Source organism: Bison bison, unplaced genomic scaffold, assembly GCF_000754665.1.
Source record: "Bison bison bison isolate TAMUID 2011002044 unplaced genomic scaffold, Bison_UMD1.0 scf7180017864472, whole genome shotgun sequence".
NCBI lineage: Eukaryota > Metazoa > Chordata > Mammalia > Artiodactyla > Bovidae > Bison > Bison bison.
In genome coordinates, this window is record NW_011495033.1 from 14,133,842 (window position 1) to 14,155,607 (window position 21,766).

At 41.3% G+C, this 21,766-nt stretch overlaps 2 protein-coding genes across 2 annotated transcripts in view; one reads left to right on the plus strand and one right to left on the minus strand.

Moving 5' to 3' along the window:
• The window catches only part of TRIM37 (tripartite motif containing 37), a 151,165-nt gene extending 138,064 nt beyond the window's left edge, over positions 1-13,101 (plus strand). Inside the window, exon 25 of the mRNA XM_010861626.1 lies at positions 12,833-13,101. Coding sequence (XP_010859928.1) covers positions 12,833-12,836 — 4 coding nt within the window. The 3' untranslated portion in view covers positions 12,837-13,101. The remainder of the gene's footprint in view (positions 1-12,832) is intronic.
• A 1,333-nt stretch (positions 13,102-14,434) lies between these two features.
• The window catches only part of PPM1E (protein phosphatase, Mg2+/Mn2+ dependent, 1E), a 39,372-nt gene continuing 32,040 nt past the window's right edge, over positions 14,435-21,766 (minus strand). The window contains exons 5-7 of the mRNA XM_010861717.1: positions 20,456-20,599; positions 20,126-20,219; positions 14,435-15,705 (exon numbers count right to left, since the gene is read on the minus strand). Coding sequence (XP_010860019.1) covers positions 14,645-15,705; positions 20,126-20,219; positions 20,456-20,599 — 1,299 coding nt within the window. The 3' untranslated portion in view covers positions 14,435-14,644. The remainder of the gene's footprint in view (positions 15,706-20,125; positions 20,220-20,455; positions 20,600-21,766) is intronic.

Genomic DNA, 21,766 nt, shown 5'->3' on the forward strand with positions numbered 1-21,766 from the left:
AATGTGTCGGCCGCCTGAGGTTCCGCTTCTGTTCTTGTTTGCTCAGTGCAGGCGGGCACACTGATGGCACACGTGCTTTCTTTCGTGTGACTTTTACAAATGCAGTTTTAAATGAATTAAGTTAATGTGGATTGGTTATGTCCTTGGTCATATAAACACATATAAGAACATTTTAAATTATTTCACTTTTTTCCTGCTTCTTACCAAACAACTGCAGAGCAACAGGTATTTTAAAACCCTGTTTTTTCCTTTGTTTTCATTAGCTGGACATTGATTTCAGTGTCCATACATTTAAAGATTCCTACATATTATACATGAAAGTGTGCTATAACATTCACTTCTATACTCAGAATTAGTCCAAAATTATTGCCAAACTTCACCATTGTGCTCCTGCATTTGTTTTTGAGCTGCTATACCATTTGTGAAAAGTACACTGAAAGCTGACTAAGAGACTATTGTAAAAGCATGAGTATGTATACGTTTGAGAGGCATTTCATCTGCGTATTTTTTACTTAATGAATATTGTTCCCTTTTCCATGTCTAGTGTCTTGCCGAATGCTGTGATTCATGGTTTGCTTTTGTTCAAAACAGTTTGCACTTTTTGTTAATAAAATGAACTTGAGAAAATGTTATGTCTCTGCAATTTATTAAAACTGGGACAGGAAGCCCTCCTTTTCCTAATCCTATTGCCTGTGTGTAATAGATGCTTTTGAGCTGTTAATAGATGCATAGGGAAGTTAGAAGACTTATAATCTCATAATCTCCATAATGTATGTGGTTACTTTTTCTCCTTAAATTAGTTGGAAAATTTTAAGTAGTATAATCATATGAGAAATAAAAATTTAGCATTTGCTTACTGTCATGATAACAATGATGTGCCATTATATAGTTAGTAAGTAGCTTATTGTGCAGTGGTCTAAAATATTACTAATAAGTTCTTCACATTTCATTTTCTGTTAGCTAGAGATGCATTTGTGTTTAGTACATTTTGATGAGATCATGTTTTAAATCCAGCTTTGTCTTATTTCTACACTGCATTGTAATGGGTAAAGCTGTTATGTAAGAATTTTGTCTCATTAGTGTTGAGAGCAAGTCATTTTAAGAATTGATATTGTAGGGTTTCTTTTTTTTTAAGTGAGTCTTACCAGAATTCATAAACACACATGTGATTGACTCTACTTTGAAATTCACTGTTGCATAGGTGTTTCTTGACCTGTATTTGATATAGAACTGAGTGCTTTTCCGTGTACCTGTGTAAGTTCTTATTTTCAAAATATGGAAGACCACATATGGTTAAGAATTAAGAGAAACCTGAGAAGAGACCATTCATTTGGGGAAATTTGTAAGAGCTTTTAGCACGAATGATTTAACCGTGAGACTCTCGGGTCATTACTCTGTGTGATAGCATCCTAAGCTGTCCTTTTTTCCTTTGTTAGGGGGAGATGTCCAGTTTTGTTTGTTTGCAAATTGTAAATGTTCTTAGCCTTTACTCTTATTTTTCATGACCTTAAAGTGGATTCCCCAGAATGACATGATGATATATGAATCGCAGAACGTTTGGCTCTTGAGTATTTGGGGGCTTTGCTTACGCGCTCAGGTTGTGTTAAGAGCATCGAGGAGTGCTGCGCTTGTTCCATACGGACTGAGAACTGGTTGAGACCCTTTGACATTGGTCGAGTTTGAGTTTACTATGTCAGCAAGACTGTTTTTGTTGTTATAGCTATAGGAGATTTTGAAGGTATTTTTTATGCATGACAAAAATTTTGTAGGGAAAATTACTTGAATTTAATTGGTATATTATCTTCTTGTGTATTTTAGAAACCCAAGCCATTTGTACCATATTCTGATTCTATATTAATATTAAAGTCTATACCTTGAAAAGCTTAAAAAGTAAGCTTCTAAAGAAATGATTTGTAACTGCCCTCCTGGCATGAAATTCTCTATTTTTATAATTAAAGTTGACAGAGGGTTTCATGGAAAAAAAAAACAAAAACCAACAAACTTATAGGTATCTAAAGGATGTACTAGAAAACAGTTCTCCTGTGACGAAGATCATGTCATGTCTGTTTTGTTGGTTATAGCTCACTTCCAGTATTGTTGTTTGTGAATTTAAAAATAGTAAGAAGTATGCAGCGTATATGAATTCACACCATCCATTGAGGAAAACTTCTGGGGCATAAATTAACAAGTGTCTATCTGGCATTTCCTCTAGGGGTGAAACAAACTTCTAGCCTTGAGCCAAATCCCTACCGCTATCTGTTGGAAATAAAGTTTTGTTGGAATGTAGTCACATCCATTCACTTACAGATTGTCCACAGATGCTTTTGCCCTGCAAAGGCAGAGTCGAGTAGCTGCTTAGGCAACCTAATGGCCCTTGAGCCTAAAATATTTACACTCTTACCCTTTGCAGATAAAATTTGCCAAGTTCTACTTTGTCATTGATATGTCATTGATATGTCCTTCAAAGTGAGGGAGGTAGGTGTGAGAAAGGGCATTATTTTTAACTCAAAAAGATCAAACATTTGATTCGTTGTTTTATGCTTAGTTTTTGTGATATGGGGTATTGGGCATCTGCTATTTGATTCATTCTGGGATCCTGATAAGACTGAAAGACCTAAAGATTTCCTCAAAAAATGGAAGGACCTATTAGCTTTTAGTGGTGGGATCTTTGGAAAAATAGTTCCTTCCCCAATTCCCAGCCGTGTCACCTGCACCCGACTGTCAGTCTGCACCCGCCTCCACGGTGCTGCCAGGAGCCCTCCTCCACCTTCCCTGCGGTCGTCTCACGCCAGTCTCGCCTCTGCTAGGTGTTAGGAAGCAGTGAGGGAGGGGAGAGGCACAGAAGAAGAGAGCAGTTCTTCCCCCTCTCCCCACTGGTGCTTCCTGAGCTGGTCTGCAAGAGCTCTGATAAAAGACCTTCCCCCATCTTCCCACTTTCGAGCGTCATCACCCACAGTCTCTGAAAGTCATGATAGTCGACCCAAATTTCCAGTCAGTCACTCTACTTGTCCTGCTCTCTGGTACTTTGTATTCCTTAACCAGAATCCCAACTTAAAAAAATGTTTTTCCCCTCCTTTTGTTGAAGGGCATAGTTTTTCTTGGTTTCATCATTTAGTTTAGTTTGTTTTTTTAAAACATTTATTTCTTGGGTTGCGCCGGGCCTTAGTTGTGGCACCTGGGATCTCCACTGCAACACGGGGGGTCTTCAGTTGCCACAAGCGAGCTCTTAGCTGTTGCACGCGGGATTTAGTTCCCTGACCAGGGATTGAACCTGGGCCCCGTGCACTGGGAGCGCAGAGTCTTAGCCACTGGGTTACCAGGGAAGTCGCATCATTTGGTATTTTCAATCTCAAGTTTGGTCCTGGAAGATTGTCCAGAAGAGTATTTTCTCCTGGACTTAAAGATGTAAGTGTAACGCACGCGTTGTGCCCAGGCGTATTGTTTCTGTACAACAGAGTCATTGAATCTGTAAGTAACCTTTGAGGTGGATGAACTGTGTGTCGTGCCCATTTGGCAGAGAAATAGGAGATCCAGGGAGGCTGTTCCGCACCGCTGGCAGGGATGCCGTGAGGTGCTGGTTGAGTACTTCTTCCAGTTTGTCGCAGTTGGGCCAAATCCAGCATTTTGATACCTAATAGTTAAAAACCTAAATATTGTCTTTTTTAAAAAAAAACTTTTAATTTTGAGATAATTTTAGATTTATAATAGACGTGCAGAAATCTTGAGAGTGTTCCTGTACACCCAGCTTCTCTTTTTAAAAAAAATTCATTTAATTGGAGGCTAATTACTTTTCAGTATTGTAGTGGTTTTTGCTATATACTGACATGGATCAGCCACAGGTGTACATGTGTCCCCCATCCTGAACCCCCTCCCACCTCCCTCCCCATCCGATCCCTCAGGGTCATCCCAGTGTACCGGCTTTGAGTGCCCCGTTTCATGCATCGAACTTGGACTGGTGATCTAATTTTACACCTAAAGCAACTAGAAAAAGAAGAAATGAAGAACCCCAGGGTTAGTGGAAGGAAAGAAATCATAAAAATTAGGGCAGAAATAAAAAGAAACAGAGGAGAGTACAGCAAAAACCAACAAAAGTAAAAGCTGGTTCTTTGAGAAGATAAATAAAATAGACAAAGCATTAGCCAGACTCATCAAGAAAAAAAGGGAGAAGAATCAACAAAATTAGAAATGAAAATGGAGAAATCACAACAGACAACACAGAAAGCCATCAAAGACTGTCAGCAACTGTATGACAATAAAGTGGACAGCTTGGAAGAAATGGATGAATTCTTAGAAAATGTAACCTTCCAAAACCGAAACACCTTCTCTTTTTGTGAACAGACTACGCGACCACAGAAGAGTAACCAAAACGAAGGTGTCGGTCTTATTTACAAACTAGTACCCAGACCACTGACAGCCTTCGTTCAGATTTTACCGGTTACTCCTCACACGTCCTCTTCCCTTCCCGGAGTCCACAGCGCAGTGAGCTGTCATGTCCTAGTGTCCCCCAGTTCAGGCTCTTTCCCCAGTCTTCCCTTACCTTTCATGACCTTGACATTTTTGAAGTGGACCGGTTATTTCTAAGTGTTACTTATGTATTTATGGCTCCGCTGGGTCTTCGTAGCAGGGGCCGCTCTCTCGCTGTGGTGCTCGGGCCTCCTGCGGTGGGGGCTTCTCTTGTGCCGCACGGGCTTCAGTATTTGCCACGCACTGGCTCCGTGCTTGCTGCACACGGGCTTGGACTCATCCTCGACCAGGGATTGAACCCACATCCCTGGTATTGGCAGGCAGATTCTTAACCACTGGACCACCGGAAAAGCCCCCAGTTATTTTATAGTGTTCTTCTGCTTGGGCTCATCTGATGTTTTTTCATCTTAAGTTGGAATTCTGCATTATTAGAAGGCTTCTACAGAATGCATTGTATCAGGGCCTGTATGCTGCAGATGTTTATGATTGGTATTGTTAACCTTAATTACTTGGTTAAGGTGGTATCTGCCAGGATTCCCCACTATTTACTATTTTTTCCCTTTGAATTACTAAATACTTTAAGGGCGAATACTTTAAGGATATGCAAGTATCCTGTTTCTGCTTAAACTCTTACCCACTCATTCTAGCGCCCAGCAGCACTAGGTCTGGTGGGTCTTGCCTACAGCAGTTATCACTGCAGTGGTCTTACGGTAGTTTTCTAGTCCCCTAGTTTCTTTGACATTTATTATTAGAATTCTGTTTGACAAGTTGTCCTTTCTTCTCCATTTAGTTTATTCAGCTGTTTGTATCTGTGTGGATATTAATTTTATTCTTTTGAGTTATGATCCAGTATTGCCATTGTTTTACAGTTCAGTTTTCTAGTTTTGGCTGTTCAAAGCTCTTCCAGCTTGGCTCCTTTACTCTTTTGATCTTGATCTTGTATCCTTCTCCCTCCTTCCCTTTCCATCCTTCCTCTCAATAAGATGCTCCAGGCTTCTCTTGAATTTTCCTTGCCTTTTGGAGGGACAGTGATACTTAGAAACACAGCTCTGGGTGCTGATTTGCTTCCTCTTACTAGAGTGTTGTTGGGTAGAAGAGGAAACATCCTCACTCCTTCTAAAGCACATACTTGTGTGCATCATGTATGTATATGTAAACAGCATGTTTTAAGGAGAAAAACCATGAGTCCCATCAAAGCACTTTTCCAGTTATTTAGATCCAGTTTAGATCCTGAACTGTGACACAGTGGCTGTATAGGATCATAACTCAAAGAACAAATATCCATGAGTCCACACAGATATACATGAACAGCTGAATAAACTAAATGGAGAAGAAAGGACAACTTGTCAAACAGAATTCTAATAATAAATGTCAAAGACATTAGGGGAATCTAACCCTAATGCATTGGTTGCTTTCTTTCCTGTTCTCTTCAGGCTGATGGTGTGATTCATTTGTAATACAGTCAGATTCATCTGTTATAGTCTGTATTCTGTCCTCCTCCACACATCCTAGTTGATTTTAAAATTTACATACATTAAAATTTAATCTTTGTGGTATATGCAGTTGTTTGGAAAACAGTTCAGTCACCCCCCAGATTCCCCTGTGCTGGCTTTGGAGGTAGGTCCCCCTTCTGCCCCCTCAGCCTTGGCAACTGTCCTTTCAGTGTTCCCTTTTCCAGAGTGTCATATAAATGGAATCACACCATACGTAGCCTTTCACTTAGCAAAATGCTAAGTTTCACCTACCTAGTTGTGTGAATCAGAACTTTATTCCTTTTTAACTGCTGAGTAGTATTTCACTGTGTGGATGTATGCAATTTATTCATTTATCCATTGTAGGACATTTTGGATTTTTCCTAGTTTTGCGTGATTATGAACTTTACAAACATTTGTGTGTAGGTTTTTGTATGAATATAAGTTGTCTGTGTCTAGTGTAGTGTTTGCCTTGGAGTGGGATATGTAATAAAGAATTTGGTCTTTGTCCCTAGTTCCTGGGATACAGCCTCTTAAGTCCTTGGAATTTCCTGAGTGATTGGGGTGTTTGTTGTTACTTATGGTGGATTCTGGTAGCTTCATGAGATAACTCAAGACGGGGACTGGCCTTGCCAGAAAGACTAACAACCTTGTGACTAGAGGATTGGGCCTCTGAGTCACATAGTATTAGCCTAGATAGTTCAGCCTTATTGCCAGTGAGTTAGTCACGCTTACGTAATGAAACCACAGTAAGGACTGGACACTGAAGCTCAGCTGAACTTCCCTTGTTGGCAGCACCCTACACACCTGGCTGCTGTGGGAGGGTGCGCTCCTGATCACAAGAAAGCCCCACACTCGGGCCCTCCTCCACCTCAGCCCGTGTCTGTCCTTTGGCCTGTTCTGATTGGTATCATTTGGCTATAATAAAACTGGAATTGTAAGTATTTTCCTGGGTTTATGAGTTTTTCTAGTGAATTGTCAAAGCTAGGGGAAGGATAGTGCGGGCCCTAAACTTGGTATTTGAAGTGAGAGCAGTCCTGTGGAGGACTTTGCCCTTAACCTGTGAAGCTGGGCCTAACCCCAGATAACTGGTGTCAGAACTCGTTGCACTCAGTCATGTAGCAGGTTTCTGCTTAACTTTATAAGAAAAGTGCCAGACTTCCAGAAGGCACTGCCATTGCGTTCCCACCAGCAACACATGAGGGTTTCCAGTTATGCATATGTTAGGCTGATATAGTTCCACAGCTCTTATTTGTTCTGTTCTGGATTTAATTTGCTTTCATTTTTCCTTTTTTTTTTTCCTTATCTTGTGTTTCATTTGGTTTTTTTTAAGCGTTTTGTTTCCTCTGTGGCCACTCACTACATTTTTGTTTTTTTAGTTTAAAATTGATCTGGCTGCACTGGGTCTCCGTTGCAGCACAGGCTTCTCTAGTTGTGGTGCAGGGGCTCTAGAGTGGCGGGTGGCGGGGAGCTCTAGAGCGTGCCAGCTCAGCAGGTCAGCACTGGGGTTATGTTGCCCCATCGCATGTGGGGTCTTAGTTCTCCCACCAGGGATCTAACCCACCAGGGATGCCCTGCATTGGAAGGTGGATTCTTAACCACTGGACCACCAGGGAAATCCCATCAGTTAAGGTAATTTTTATGGACTTTTCTTTAAATTTACTTATTCTCTTCTCAGCGGTGGTAGATCTATTGATTAGGCAGTCAAAGACACCCATCATCATTGCTACAGTATTTTTAATTTCTGGCATTTCTGTTTATTAGTTTCTCTTTGCTGAAATCACCCATATGATCTTGCATATTTGCCCGTTATTTCCACAACATATTAACCAAGGGTATGTGCACGCTCAGTCATCTCCAGCTCTTTGTGACCCCATGGCCTGTAGCCCACCAGGCTCCTCTGTCCATGGAATTTTCCAGGCAAGAACACTGGAGTGGGTTGCCATTTCCTTCTCCAGGGGATCTTCTGCATTGGCAGGCAGATTCTTTCCAATGCGCCACCTGGGAAGCCATAGTTATTTTAATTTCTGTCAGTTCCAAAATCCTTGTCAAGTCAAGTCTGAAGTTATTAAGGAGATTTCCCTGTGTGTATAATAGAGCCTTATTAGTTATCAACTTTATATATTTCAGTGTGTGTATCAATCCCAGTCTCCCAGTTTATCTTGTAACTTTGTTTTCTACATCTGTACTATTTTTGTATTAAATTCATTTGTACCATTTTTTTAGATTCCACATATAAGCGACATATTTATCTTCCTCTTTTACTCAGTATGACAGTCTCTAGATGCATTCCTGTTGCTGCAGATGGCATGATTTGTTCTTTTTGTGACTGAGTAGTATTCCACTGTATCTGTGCACCGCGTCTTCTTTATCCGCTCCTTCGTCAGTGGACGTTTAGATCTCACGTCCTGGCTTTTGTAAACAGTGCTGCAGTGAGCATTGGGGTGCACCGTGTGTTTTCAAATTATGTTTTTCTCCAGATATATGCCCAGGAGTGAGACAGCTAGATCATAATGGTAGTTCTATATTGAGTTTTCTAAGGAACTTCCATACTGTTCTCCACAGTGGTTGTACCAGTTTACAGTCCCACCCACAGTGACTCAAATCACATTGGCTCCAGCTCAACAGGCTCAAATTACAAAGGTCCCCATGGGGGCCCCGGGAGGGGAGGCCACCTGGACAGAACCTGGGAGAGGCAGGCTCCCTGCTGGCACCCACCACCCTGGTTACTTCACTCAGAAGAATACATTTTTTCTTGCTTTCAGATGCGTCTCTGTATTTCGCTGAAAGCAACACATTTTGTGTAGAACAGTAGTTTGGTGAATGGTTTTTATGCCTAAAAATGGGCAGGCCTGCTTAGATCTGTACCACAAGAGTTTGAATGAATCTGGTTAGGAGTTGCGTTTGGTTTGCGGTTCGTCACTGCTGTGATCAACCTTCGTGGCGTTGCGTTCTAGAGCAGTACATTGCTCTGGTAATTCCCTCCCCGGCAGAAATGCAGTGTCTCTTCTGACCCTGAATTTTGTACTGTGCCTCCAAGTTAACGTCTCTGCAGACTTTTGTTGCTCTGCTGTCGGCCCAGAACTGTTCTGTTCTTTGAAGCTCGACTGCATGTGGGTCGGGACTGGCATTCTTGGATTAAGGTGCCGTGTTACTTAGTGTGTATTTACAGCTATTTACAGGCCTGGCGATACTCCTCCTCCCCAGGAGTAGGCTTTTGCTCCCTCCCCTGTTCCCTTCCATCAGCTTGTCACAGGTGCCCTCGGGGCAGCGTCCGTGGCTCTCTCCTGCACAGAACGACGCTTGTGTGAGCGAGCTGAGGGAAGGGTGATGGGCCCCCCGGCCCCCTACATCCCACTGCTGGACCTGCTCCGCCCCGGACCTTTCCTCTGAGTCCTGGTAGGGTTTGCAAGAGGGGGCGGACTCCACCGGTTTCCCGCAGCTCCCTGGACGCCCCCGCTCTGCCTGTATCTGTCAGCACTCTCTCGCTGAATGGCTGGCTTCCAGAGCTGCCCTAGAGAAACCAGTGCTGAGGGCGCTGCTTGCCCAGAGGCGCCGGCCCCTCTTCAACTTGGGCCAGTTGCAACCTCAACTCTTATGAGTGTGAAAAAAGTCATAATTTGAAGTAAATCTGGCTTTTATTTAGAAGAGTGGAAGCAGTATTCCCTTTAGCTCTACATTTTAGAATTGGAAGCTGGAAGTACCGTGGTTCTTATAATTTTTTAATTAAAAACGTAAGTAATTCAGATTCAGGGTTCAGAAAGTAATGGGCCATTTTTAGTTTTCTATCCAAAAATATTTTTAATTATAAAAGTGATGAGATTATAAAAAAACCTAGGAAATAGAAAACTGAAAAAGCCATGTGTGTTTGTGTGCTTCAGAAAGAGATGTTCCTTTCGAACCTAGAATACCAGTAGGGGATTTTTTTCAAGTATAAATAATACTTACCAAAATATTGCTTTTCTTTCATTCCCTACTGTAGCAAACTCTTGCAAATAAGGTTCTTTCAGACCTTCATTTTTTTCTGAATTCTTATTTGAGTTTATATAAAATCACACTAAGTACTGAATGAATTTAAGTGATTAGGAGTTAAAGGTTGAAATTCATTTTCTAGGACTTAATGGTGGTAAGAGGTGGGTACAAATGCAGTGTACTGACTGCACTGGGACAACTGCATTGTTCTGTCTCCTGTTACTCTCTCAAACCATTCCTCCGGACAGACTTTCAACCACAATTCACCTGATTATTTCCTTCCTTCCAGTTTGAAACTAAAAGGAGAAAGACCAAGGGAGAGGGAAGAACTCTGGCTGGATGCAGAGTTTGAAGAATAAAGTAATTGGGAGATTTGAGGAGTCAGCACTTAGACATTTGCAGGTCCTATTCCTCATTCATCTGTTTTAGGATGAACCCCCAACATTAAACTGATGGGAGAAATGTGTGTAAGATGCGAAAGATCTCTTCTGGTTTTTCTGGGGAGGGACTAACAATTGTAGCAGCACTTAGCAAACTTTTCAATGTCCCCACTTTAAAGTTTAGAAAACCGCCACCTCAGGATTTTATTTTCAGTTCTGAGAAAACCAACTTAAATCCTAGAACTAAGTAATCTTCCTTTGAACATAAAGACAGATGACCAATGTTTTTAAATTGCTGGGTTTTATTAAGATATTGGCAAAATTTCAACATACTTCTTACCTGAATGAACAGTTTTAAATAAAATATGAAGGATCACTCATGATTACAACTGAACTCAAAAGTGAGCTTTAGAGAAGATTTATAAATTGATAAATTTGCTTGGTAAGAAATGATTCACTTCACTTGCTCGACTCCATAGAGAATTCTTTGCAGAGAAATATCATGAACAAGAGAACAAAGCATGTCTCTCACCAAAGAGCACCTAGAGTAAGAGTTAGCAATGATGTATCTATAGCTTAGTTACTACATCAAAGTTTATTAGAGTATTTTCCTTTTCCAGAACAATTGCTGTGTCAGTCTGGAGTTCCCTATCTTATTTCATATTTTCTAATTAGTACAACAAATAGTCTTTACAGTAGAAGATAAAATGCTGCTAGAGGAAGTAACAATTTTTTTGAACACAGTACCATTTGTCTCAGAAAATAGTCATAATACTGGCAGTACTTTGTTTTTGGGGGGGGAAAAACCATTTAAGTTATTCACAGGTCAGAAGGGCAGAGTGGGCACTTGTCCTTTAACATCACGTGCTTTTAAAAGGTGAAAAAAAAGTATGTTCTTTAGCTAGCTGACAATCCAAAGAGTAATTCTCCTCAATTGTAGGGTCAAAGCTGCAGTATTCCTTTTTATGGCCTTGCTTCCATGAGAATGATCACTGAGTGAACAAATTATGTTTAAACATTAAAATAATAATTGAGATCACTTTCTCACAAAGCCTCAGCAAGCCTTTGCTGGGAAAGGAAGTACCTGAACCACAGCAGTTTTATCTGTGAACACGTAACTTCTTTATGCATCATCTGCCCAGCGGACGTTGCGCTTCTTCCTGGCACAGTGTTCCAACAAAGGAGTGCTGTTGTCATGAGATGCAGTGACACTGCCGCCACGCTGACCGTGGCCACCATGAATGTGGTCAGAATCAGACTCAGGGTTGACACTGACATTGTTGACATTGTCCTTGGTAAAGGTGTTACTTTCGAGGATCCTCCTGGTTAAATTAAGTGCAACACTAACTTTATATTAATTCAAGGACAATGGATGGCACTTCTAGGTAAAGAAAAGATATATACATGTATTTCCACCTTCCTTTTCAGTACAGACCTAAACAGGATTAACAGCCCCAGTGTTGGGTGCTGTAATGTCACTTAACCTTAGATCTCTCTTAAAAGTCCACATCCGGAAAGTGAACAAAGGAAATGAGGGACCGATTCCCTTTGAAACTCACAGTGAATGTACAAGGAGTTCGCGTGACTTCAGTCAGTGACTTGAAGTCTGTTTCCCTAACCAGCACTACACTCTCTTTTTAATATTTGTTTTACTATTTCCTATTCTAACAAAACTTCAGCAAGCAAACAAATTGATGCAGATCATGTTAAATCGTAAAAGGGATACTGCCACTCTTAAGGATTGGGTGTAGATCTTCTCCACCATCACTAAATTACACAATGAATAGAAGTACAAAACACGTAATTCACAGACTATATACCTCAGCATTAACAGTTAAGATATATTATATGCTTTTATATCTGTCTAATATTTTTACAATCACCAGATACACCATCATTAAATACAAGTTACAGAAATGTGTAGATACCATTAGTTAGAGGGGTATTTATTGCTTACGTCAGCAAGCAGCAAATAAGGGCACAGGATTTGAACTGAAGGGAACTACTTTCTATCACCAGTGGCATTAAGATATAACACTGCATTTCACAAAGCACTGCTTTTTATCTAGTTGATAGACAGACCCAAGAGCAGCATATGTCAGACCAATAACCACTACTTTAATATGTATTATAGAATTTTAAAGGACTTACAAGTGGTACCTAACTACTCTATAAATATGCATGTTGTGAACAAATGAATAGTTGCTAATTTGTACATTATTGGCTTATAACGTGACCACACTAGAACTACTTTTATTTTCTAGAGGGCTCCTGGTATGAGAAATGGAGTTACCACTGCTTATGTAGTTACACCTACAAAATTCAGACCCTTAAAGATGCCTGTTACTCCCAGTTTCCAGCCATTTTTCCCACTGAACAAAACCTATCACTTGACTTGTACCTTCTTTCACCTTCTTTATTCTGATCAAAATCATCAGCAATAGACAACTATAGAAGAATCTTTTAAAAAACGTTTTGCTTGGCTGAGTGCTTTGGACTATTGTATATACCAATGTTCTGCTGCCTGTTTTCTTGTTTCCCTAGATAATCTGCTTTGAAACTGACACTGCACCTGATGGGTTGTTAACATGATCTAGGCTTCAGAAAATGACCGATGTGGGCGAGGCTCATGGATGGGGGTAAAGCCTCGGGATGGTGAAAAGACTGGTGCAATGGCTGGATCCATGTGTACCCCCTCCTCCTCAGCCATGTGTCACAGACTTGAGAAGAGAAGAAATGACTTCAAAAAAGAAAAAGACTGAAAATCTCTACTTACATCCAAATTTTTAAAAATAAAACCTGTAGATTAACAATCTGTTGCTGAAATGCATCTTTTATTTATTTGCTATAGCTACCCTGGCACCCCAAAATATGCTACAGTCCCCCTCTGTTTTTAAAATCCAGGAATTTTAGTCCTCCATTCTGAGTCTGGGGAGCATAAAGTAGTTGTATTGTGCTGTGTGAGCCTCTCAGCAGGAGTATTCAGTGTCTCCCGACAGCACGAGGGAGCCAGTGGCTCCACGCCCGACTGGGACAGGGCAGAATGTCCTGCGGAGACATTTCATGATTCTCAGAACCAGGCTGCTGCACTCAATTAACCTGATTATTAGTTTATTTGCTGCCTCTAGTTGCAGATATGGTTCCAACTTGAAACTGCAGAAATGGCAAAAAGCAGACAATTTCAAAATATACAAATGTAAATAAATACTGAAATGAGTAACACGTGTCCTGGCTCTCTGGTCTGAAGCTGCAGGACTCAAATTTACAACTAAACAGACCTCAGCTGCAGTCAGCCACATTCTCCTTTGCACGTGGCCTCTGGGCTCACTTTAGGCAGTTACTTTCAGCCTCTTCCATACCAATTATTCCATCCCCTCAGGGGAAACAATTTTAGAGAAGTTAAAACTAGTTATTTTTCATTCTCCAAAACCACTTTTTATTTTATTGTAGTATATGCCTTTACTGTCTGTGAACTTTAAAAAAAAAGAAAAAAGGCAGAAAAAATAGAAATACTATTTGATTTTCTTTTAAAATGGCAACTTGATTCTAGTATATTTGTACCTGAAATCATCTCCATTAAACAAGTTTTTATTCCTGAGATGAAGGTACAATGAAAAACACATTAGCATCATAGGTTAAAACCAGTTGACAGCGGTCTTCTAAAAAACAATTCCGTCAAAAGCACCATAACAGGTTATGAAACTCCCAAATAGCTACAGCCCTAGGAAATACTTAATTCAAAAAATTTTCATTGTTGGTCTTTTATGTTACAGGAAAAAAATTAGTGAATCTGTTTGACTATATACCACCTCACAAGTCTGAGAATATGACATTTTTACACTAGTTTTCTACTTTCATTTTTTCCAGTTAAAACCCATATGGCTTTTAGTCTTTTACCTACCAAAAACAGGGGAGAGGTTTCCCCTCATCGTCCCCAGTCTTCTGAGGAACATCCTCAAGTAGATCTAATTCTGCATTAAGTTTTCCAGAGATATATTAGGCACATCAGACCGAATTTCACCTGCATCCAGATTTCAGCACTATGTATCCTGACTGAAGTAACTCGCCAGCCTCCACTAGTGACGTGACGGGGTCTTGGGGGGTGTATGTAGGTATAGAGACACATCACAGGGACCAGTGGTATAATTTTGCTAGTGAAACCGCCAGTACTGCTTTTTATTAGATTGAAAACACTGTATTTGAGTTTCCTAGAGATCTATTTACATTTAAGAGTTGAGCCATCCATGGCTCATTATAATGAAGCACACATTATTTCAGAAATACCTACCTTGTTTCTACTCTGATGGTGATATCTGTATTGGGGGAGAGCTAGCTAGCCTACTTTAGAGAGAAAGATTATATTTTAAAGCTCCAGGGAAGCTCTGGGTGTGCAGGGTCGTTACTCTTTTTGGGCTTCCTCATCACGTTTTCACTGTACCCTTTCCAGCTATTTTGCCTCCATGGCAGAGAACTTCTTAACATCCTATTTCTCTTCCCATTTCGAATAAGTGAGGACAGGCTACTGCCTGTTTTGTGGGAAGGCTCTTGAGCAGAGAGAAAAGAATAAAACTTTGGATTAAACCTGAATCCATGCCGCCTCTTTGAGTAGTGGTAATGTAAATGAGATAACCTAGAAACTCTCTTTCCCAGGAACTTGAACTGTTCATTTTCCAGCCTAGAACAAACAGGAGGCAAGCTCCCCATGCTGCGTACCTGCTGCCCTGTTGAACCCACGTTAAAAGAAGAGAGAACCTCTCCAGCACCACTCCATTCAGGCAATGATGATGGAACTGATTTTTTCTCCATTATTAGCTCATTAATAAGATCTGCTCTCTTTGGTGCACCAGGACCAAACATCTCAACTGGTGGCAAAAACTGGGCACCGTGAGGCTTGCTTGTTTCTATCTGTGTGAGATCTAGGTAGCCCGGGTCTTCCAGCACGTTGCCTTGGGACCCTGGGCTCAGGCTGGTTCTATCCGTGAAAGAATCCACACGCCCCTCGTAGCCCAGGTCGGCTGGGGCGGAGCACTGGTGCTGGGGCCAGGGGCGCTTGCACTCCCCGTGACTCTCCTTGTCATCCCCACCAGCTTCTTGCCCTCCTTGGAAAGAGTTCTCTGTCCAATCTGAGTCCTCACTAACATTTACAGCTTTGTTCATGTCCCTCAAGAAAACCACAATAACAGTGATGTTATCACTTGACCCTGCATCACGAGCTGATGCCACTAACTTGTGGGCAACCATGCTGCTGTCTCCATTATTCTCCTTCAAGTGGTCGGACACGACTTTCACTGCCTCGTCAGGGTTCACGGTGTCGTAGAAGCCGTCGCAGGCCAGAATGAGGTAGTCTTCAGTTCCATCCAGAACAGTAGAGGCAGAATCGGCATCCCCACAGATATATGGCTTATGTTCAGCATCTCCTGCGGGAATTAGCAAACAGGTCATTTTGGTTTATCTTGCAGGTCAGAATGTTTATGGCCAGCTCTAATGTCCTGAGCAGAGAAGGGCCCTCTGTTGAGGGAACAGTATTACCAGAGACACAGAGGCAACTGCTAGGGAGTAATCTGTAGTTGAATACTTGGTGCAGCAACAGACTGGAGAACTCGGGCCCAACTAAGCTAGGTTTGTGCCACCAGATTACTGCGGTAATGGATCATCTGCGATGCATTTTAGCACTTCCAGGTCCAGAGCACTTCCAGATCCCTTGTTTATATTCGCTGTGCTCCTTTAGTACTTGGGGAGAGCCTCAGCAAATGGGTCCTGTGCCTGCCAGGTAACCAAATAACATCACCACAAGGGATACTCACTGGCTTCTCTACATGAAAAACATGGAGTACTGAGCAATAGTTCCTAGATTAGGATATTATAATTTGTTGGTGGTTTTTTGTTTGTTTGCTTACAAAGTGCTTTATCATTCTTAAAGTAGTAGCATATAGCTTAGTGGTCAAGGATGCAGGCAGCAGAGTCAGGATGCCTGGATCCAGGTCATAGCACTTTAAAGACTCTTCAGTTACTATCCTCTCTATTGCACTAAAACTGAGCCTTCTGACGAGGGGAAGATAAAATGAAGATAAGTATACTTACTTAGATGCTGTGGCCATATTGTCACTGTCTGTGGGATCTGTTATTGGTTCTCTCTTACCCTAGTAAAGTTCTCTCCAATATTTCACATCTCTCTTTAATCTTCAGATAGGCCCAGAAAGGTCAATAGGAACATTACGGATAACTCTGTTAGAACCACTGTGGGCCACGTGCCCTACCCAGCAGACCACATGATGGGATACCCTAAACAACAGATAACTTAATATTTAATTACCTGGTTTAGTTTATCTGCAAGACAAGAACCTAGTCTTTTTCATACAGTAGCAAGACCCATCTTCCTCAAGTATGGTTTTGATCTTGTCAACTTTAGTTCTATACCGTGCAGTCTTCAGTAACCTGTTACAGCTGATGAAAGCTTCCAATCATGGGGATTCAGTGTCCCCCACCAACCTACTTTACTAAATGTCCCCATCCCCTACTCCACCTGACTGTATTATTATCATTATTTTCTGAATTCCAGCTCTAAAAATAAATGTGATCTGAGTCATACTGTTCCCAAAAATCTTGTTTTAGTGCTTCAATTAAAAGGCTACTGCAACTGTTAGTTTGGAACAGAACATACAAAGATTTGCACAAGAGAAAATGCTGCCAGAATTCTGGCTTTTCACCTGCTCTACTGTTAGATGTCAAATTCATGACATTTCGCCCCCAAATTTGGTAGGAGGGCATGGTCGCCCATTTCACGGCGGAAATGGCACCATCCTCTTGTCTTCTACCCCCTCTCTCCATATGCCAGAAAACATACCATGTCAACTCTGGATCATCAATCCAAAGGGCTCAGGGGGAGACACGGTTGAAATGAGTTTCATTTTAAAAGTATTAGTGTCATTTATTTTCTGAGTAGAGTTGAACTCTGCTTAGGAGTCCTTTTTCTTGTCTTTATTTAGCCCCCTGATTTACTCCATGAGCTTTCCAAATCTTACATTCTTCAACTCTTTCCAATTCAGTTATTGGATTTTGGTAGATGGCATATTTCCTACTTCAAAGAAAATTAAGTTTACCAGGCCTGAATTCCCTCAATTCCTCCTCCTGACTTAAAAAACAATCTCTAGCAGTTTACCTATATCCACAACCATTTTCTGTTTTCAAAATTCTGTGACTTTTTTAACTCACTTGATCTCTGTAGCATTTGACCCTGTTAACTACACACGCCTAGAAAAACCCCCTCCCCAGCATCTGACACCCTGCGTCTCTGTCTCTTCCTGATTTTCTTTACTGGCTCCTTCACTTAATAGCAACCCAAATCATTATATGCTAAGACTGTGCCAGGCAGGGTTCTAAGTGTGTGTGTGTGTGTGTATTATACTATCTAATACAAAAACAATGAGTCAGGTACTATGACTATTCCTGCCTTACAAGGGAACAAACAGATGGGAAGTTCAGTAAATTCACCTAGGCCCACAGCTGGTAAAGTGGCAGAGCCAAGACGCACAGCCGGAGAGTATGACGTCATGGTCTTCTACCGTAAGGAAAGAGCCTCAGCCTTGGTCTGTCTTCACACTACATACTCCTGGGCAATGTCATCCATTCCTGTGGTTTCAACTACTGTATATTCACTTTCACTTTTCACTTTCATGCATTGGAGAAGGAAATGGCAACCCACTCCAGTGTTCTTGCCTGGAGAATCCCAGGGATGGGGGAGCCTGGTGGGCTGCGGTCTCTGGGGTCGCACAGAGTCGGACACGACTCAAGTGACTTAGCAGCATATATATATAAAATCACTTCACAGGTTGCTAATATTATTTCCAAAATGGGATGAATTCCCAAATCTGTCTCCAACTCACAACTCTGCTAAGCTCCAGATCTGTATTTCCAACTGCATATAATTGGAATTACCTGCATATAAATTACCTCTTCCGAGACGTCCCACAGGCACCTAGCATGCAAATATGTCCAAAATGAACTCATTATCTGCCCTCCTCCCTCCTCCCCAACTGCTGCTGCTTCATCATCTTCTTAGTGACACAAGTCAGAAACCTAGAAGTTAACTTTCCTCTTTCTCCCCAAAAACTGTCATTTCTGTCTCATCAATTTATACCCTCTTCTGTATTCCTTTTTTTAGCTGTCCACATCGCTGAATGATCTCTCATCTAGGTTTTTCACTCTAATTCATCTTCCGTAATCATTACAAATATTTGTAAACACAAACCTGACCACGTGGGCCCTCAGCTTGCTCACCCAGCGAAGCCCAGGCACTGAGGCTGGCATTCAAGCCCCTCCACACTGGCACCAGCACTGCCTCTCCCCACCCCGTCCCCTGGCCCAGCCTCCTGCACCCGTCCCTGTTCCGGAAACAGGACGTGCCCTCGGAGGCGCCCGTGTGTTTGCACTCCTCACTCCCGGGGCCCTACTCTAGGTCCTGTCCTCCGGTCCACCTCAGAAGTCACTTCCTCTCTGCAGTCAGCCGTTTCCTCTTCGACTGTCACTTATTCAAGGACATTGCTTTTTCCCCTTGTGTCATATTTTTAGAAGCAAGAAATGACAAGGATCCTCTAGTAAAGTTGCTTCTATAACAAGCATTAAAGTCACCTCGCAATACTCTGACAAAGACAGTAAGATCAAGAGAAGAGGTCTCTGGAGTTGTCAAAAATAATCCTATTTGAAGGTGTGTTTTAGAAATCAGAAATTTCCCCCTTTTGGCCTTATTCCAGATTTCCTAATGACTCCCTTGGTCTAAGGTGAAGCCAACTCTCAATTTTTCAAGAGGTATTTGTAGAATCTTTGAGCTTCCTCTTTCTCTCTCAGCCTTCTGCTGCTCACATTTGGGCCACTTCACAGCTTGCCAGCACCTTCCCAAAGAGTGGGAGGGAAATCACATCAATGGTGAAACGGAATCAGTCCTTTGAGATTTTATTAATGTTCTAGAATTTTTTGGTAATGATAAGCAAAATCTGGGGATCAGACACCAACTCCATTTATCCATGTTATCCTATGTCAAATCACTTCATTTCTTTAGGAGGCAGTGACAGAACTGTAGCATATTACCCATAGAGACACACATTCATCTGTTCTTTAAAAAAAAAAGAAAGAAACAAAGTGAAGCTAAGCCATGAAACCCAACGCAACAGACCCAGGTGCAAAAGTGAGACAGAAACGGCCGTAGCCCGCTCTCTGAGCTGCACCCTCTCATTCTGTCCAACCAGCTCAGCTCTTTACTCTGAATCTTCAACAAAGAGTTCCATCGACTTTACTCTTCGTTTAAAGAATTTAGGTTCCAGGGAAGTAGATTTTCTGAAACCCCAGGGTAATCTAACAACTACACTCCACACAGAGTAGAATTAGTTTTCTAATTTTAATATAGTAAAAATTATTTTCACCCAAAAAGCATGTTGTTTGTGTCATTTTATAATTCAATGAAAAAATGAAAGATATAAGCAAAATAAAATATAGGGACTTCCATTTTCTGGAAAATACTGATTTAAGCTAAATTTGACCCAAAATGGAATGGAAAATGAGGATCACTGGGTTTTAAGCAGATTTATATTCCAGAGATTAAAGGCTTCCCTTTAAAAAAAAAGAAACTAGTAAGTTCTGCATCTCTTAATATAGTTCCCTTTTAAAAATGGAATTTATATAAATGTGTAGGTTAAATAATTAATTAAAAGAGGCATTAGACAACAACAAGCACTCTGAAAATCTAAGTTATTATCTCAGGTTCCCTTGTATCAGATTAACATTAAGAACAGTGTTCTGGAAGAGGACAGTTTGGAGAAAAAATAATTAATTGGTTTTTCCTACCAATAGCTCTGGAGACAGACAGACTTCCATTCACCCTCCAGGCACCAAACCAGACTACACAACCTCCAAGGGCCTCAATCCGCTGCTTTTCATCCTGCACAGCAATGCAACAGAAAGAAGCAAATAATTGGGTTCAAGATTTATTCAGCTACCTTAACAGTAAACAACAGATATAATATTCATCGGCTTCCCGGAAAGGGTTCTCTTTACTCTTCCTTTGAAAGGTGGGCTTGGTTGCTGAGATAATGGTGGTAATCATAATAATAACTGAAAAGTAATAACTAGAAAACTGCCTCTGGCACGTGCCCTAACGTAACAGAGCACACCTACCTCTCTGTCCGGTTTGTGTGGCTTCATTAGTTCAACAGCTTGGCCCTTCCGCACAAGCATAACCTGGGAATCACCCACCCAGGCCACGTGTAACATGTTGCCTCTGATAAAAGTCACCACTCCTGTGGTCCCACATCTTAAGCTCTGAAAGTAATATCAATAAAACAAGTCAGTAAACATTAGCAGACATCAAATTCTCATTGAGAAGCAATTTATAGATAATACAGACTTTTCAGATGGAAGCAAAACTACCAATAACTTGATTTCACAAATAAAATAGCAATTCCCATTTCTCAGTGCATTTTTACATGCTTGATGTATTTATATGTGCACACACACATATAGATTTTATCTGTGATATGCAAGGCAGAGACAATTATCAATTCACTTTATTTATTTATTTTTTTTGACCATGCATGCAGCATGCAGGACCTTTCCTGACCAGGGATGGAAACTGTACCCCTGTGTTGGGAGTACAGAGTCCTAACCACTGGACCACCAGGGAAGTCCTCTATTCCATTTCATACACAGGGAAGAAAACTGGCGGGTTATGTGACTTGCCCAACGGCAGGTACAGATCAGTACTGAACTGAAATTTTTCCCTCCCGGTCCAGTGCTAAACCACAATATCAACCCTTAGAGTAAAGATCTCCATATTCTGGTCTCTGTCTTGTTATTGACCTACTGTACGTTCAGGGCGAGAGTCCTAGCTTTACGAAATAGCATACAAGCATCTGGTGGGTACACAACAAATGCTTCCATATTCTGGATATTAAAATAGGAGCCAAGAGAGAACATACATTCCCTGGAGTGCTAAGATGCTTCTACCTTTAAAAAACAAAACCAAAATCTACAATAATTTTAGGGACCTTTGCTTTTGGAACATTGCATGAAAAACTAACACCAGCCTGGAATTTCATAGCTCAGTACCACTGTACTTAATGCTCTTGATACTACTATCCTAAAATGACATCTCCATTTCACATGAAAAAAAGAAGTGAAAGTTATAGTCACTCAGTCTTGTCTGACTCTGTGACCCCATGGACTGACCGTAGCCCACCAGGCTCCTCTGTCCATGGAATTCTCCAGGCAAGAATACTGGAGTGGGGAGCCATTCCTTTCTCCAAGGGATCTTCCTGCCCCAGGGATCCAACCCTGGTCTCCTCATTGCAGGCAGATTCTTTACCATCTGAGCCACCAGGGAAGCCCTCCATTTGACATGAGTCACCACCAAATAAGCATGACTTTTTGTTACTAAGGACTTGGCCTAAATTACACTTGATCTTAGCCAAAAGGCCGAGAAGCGATAAG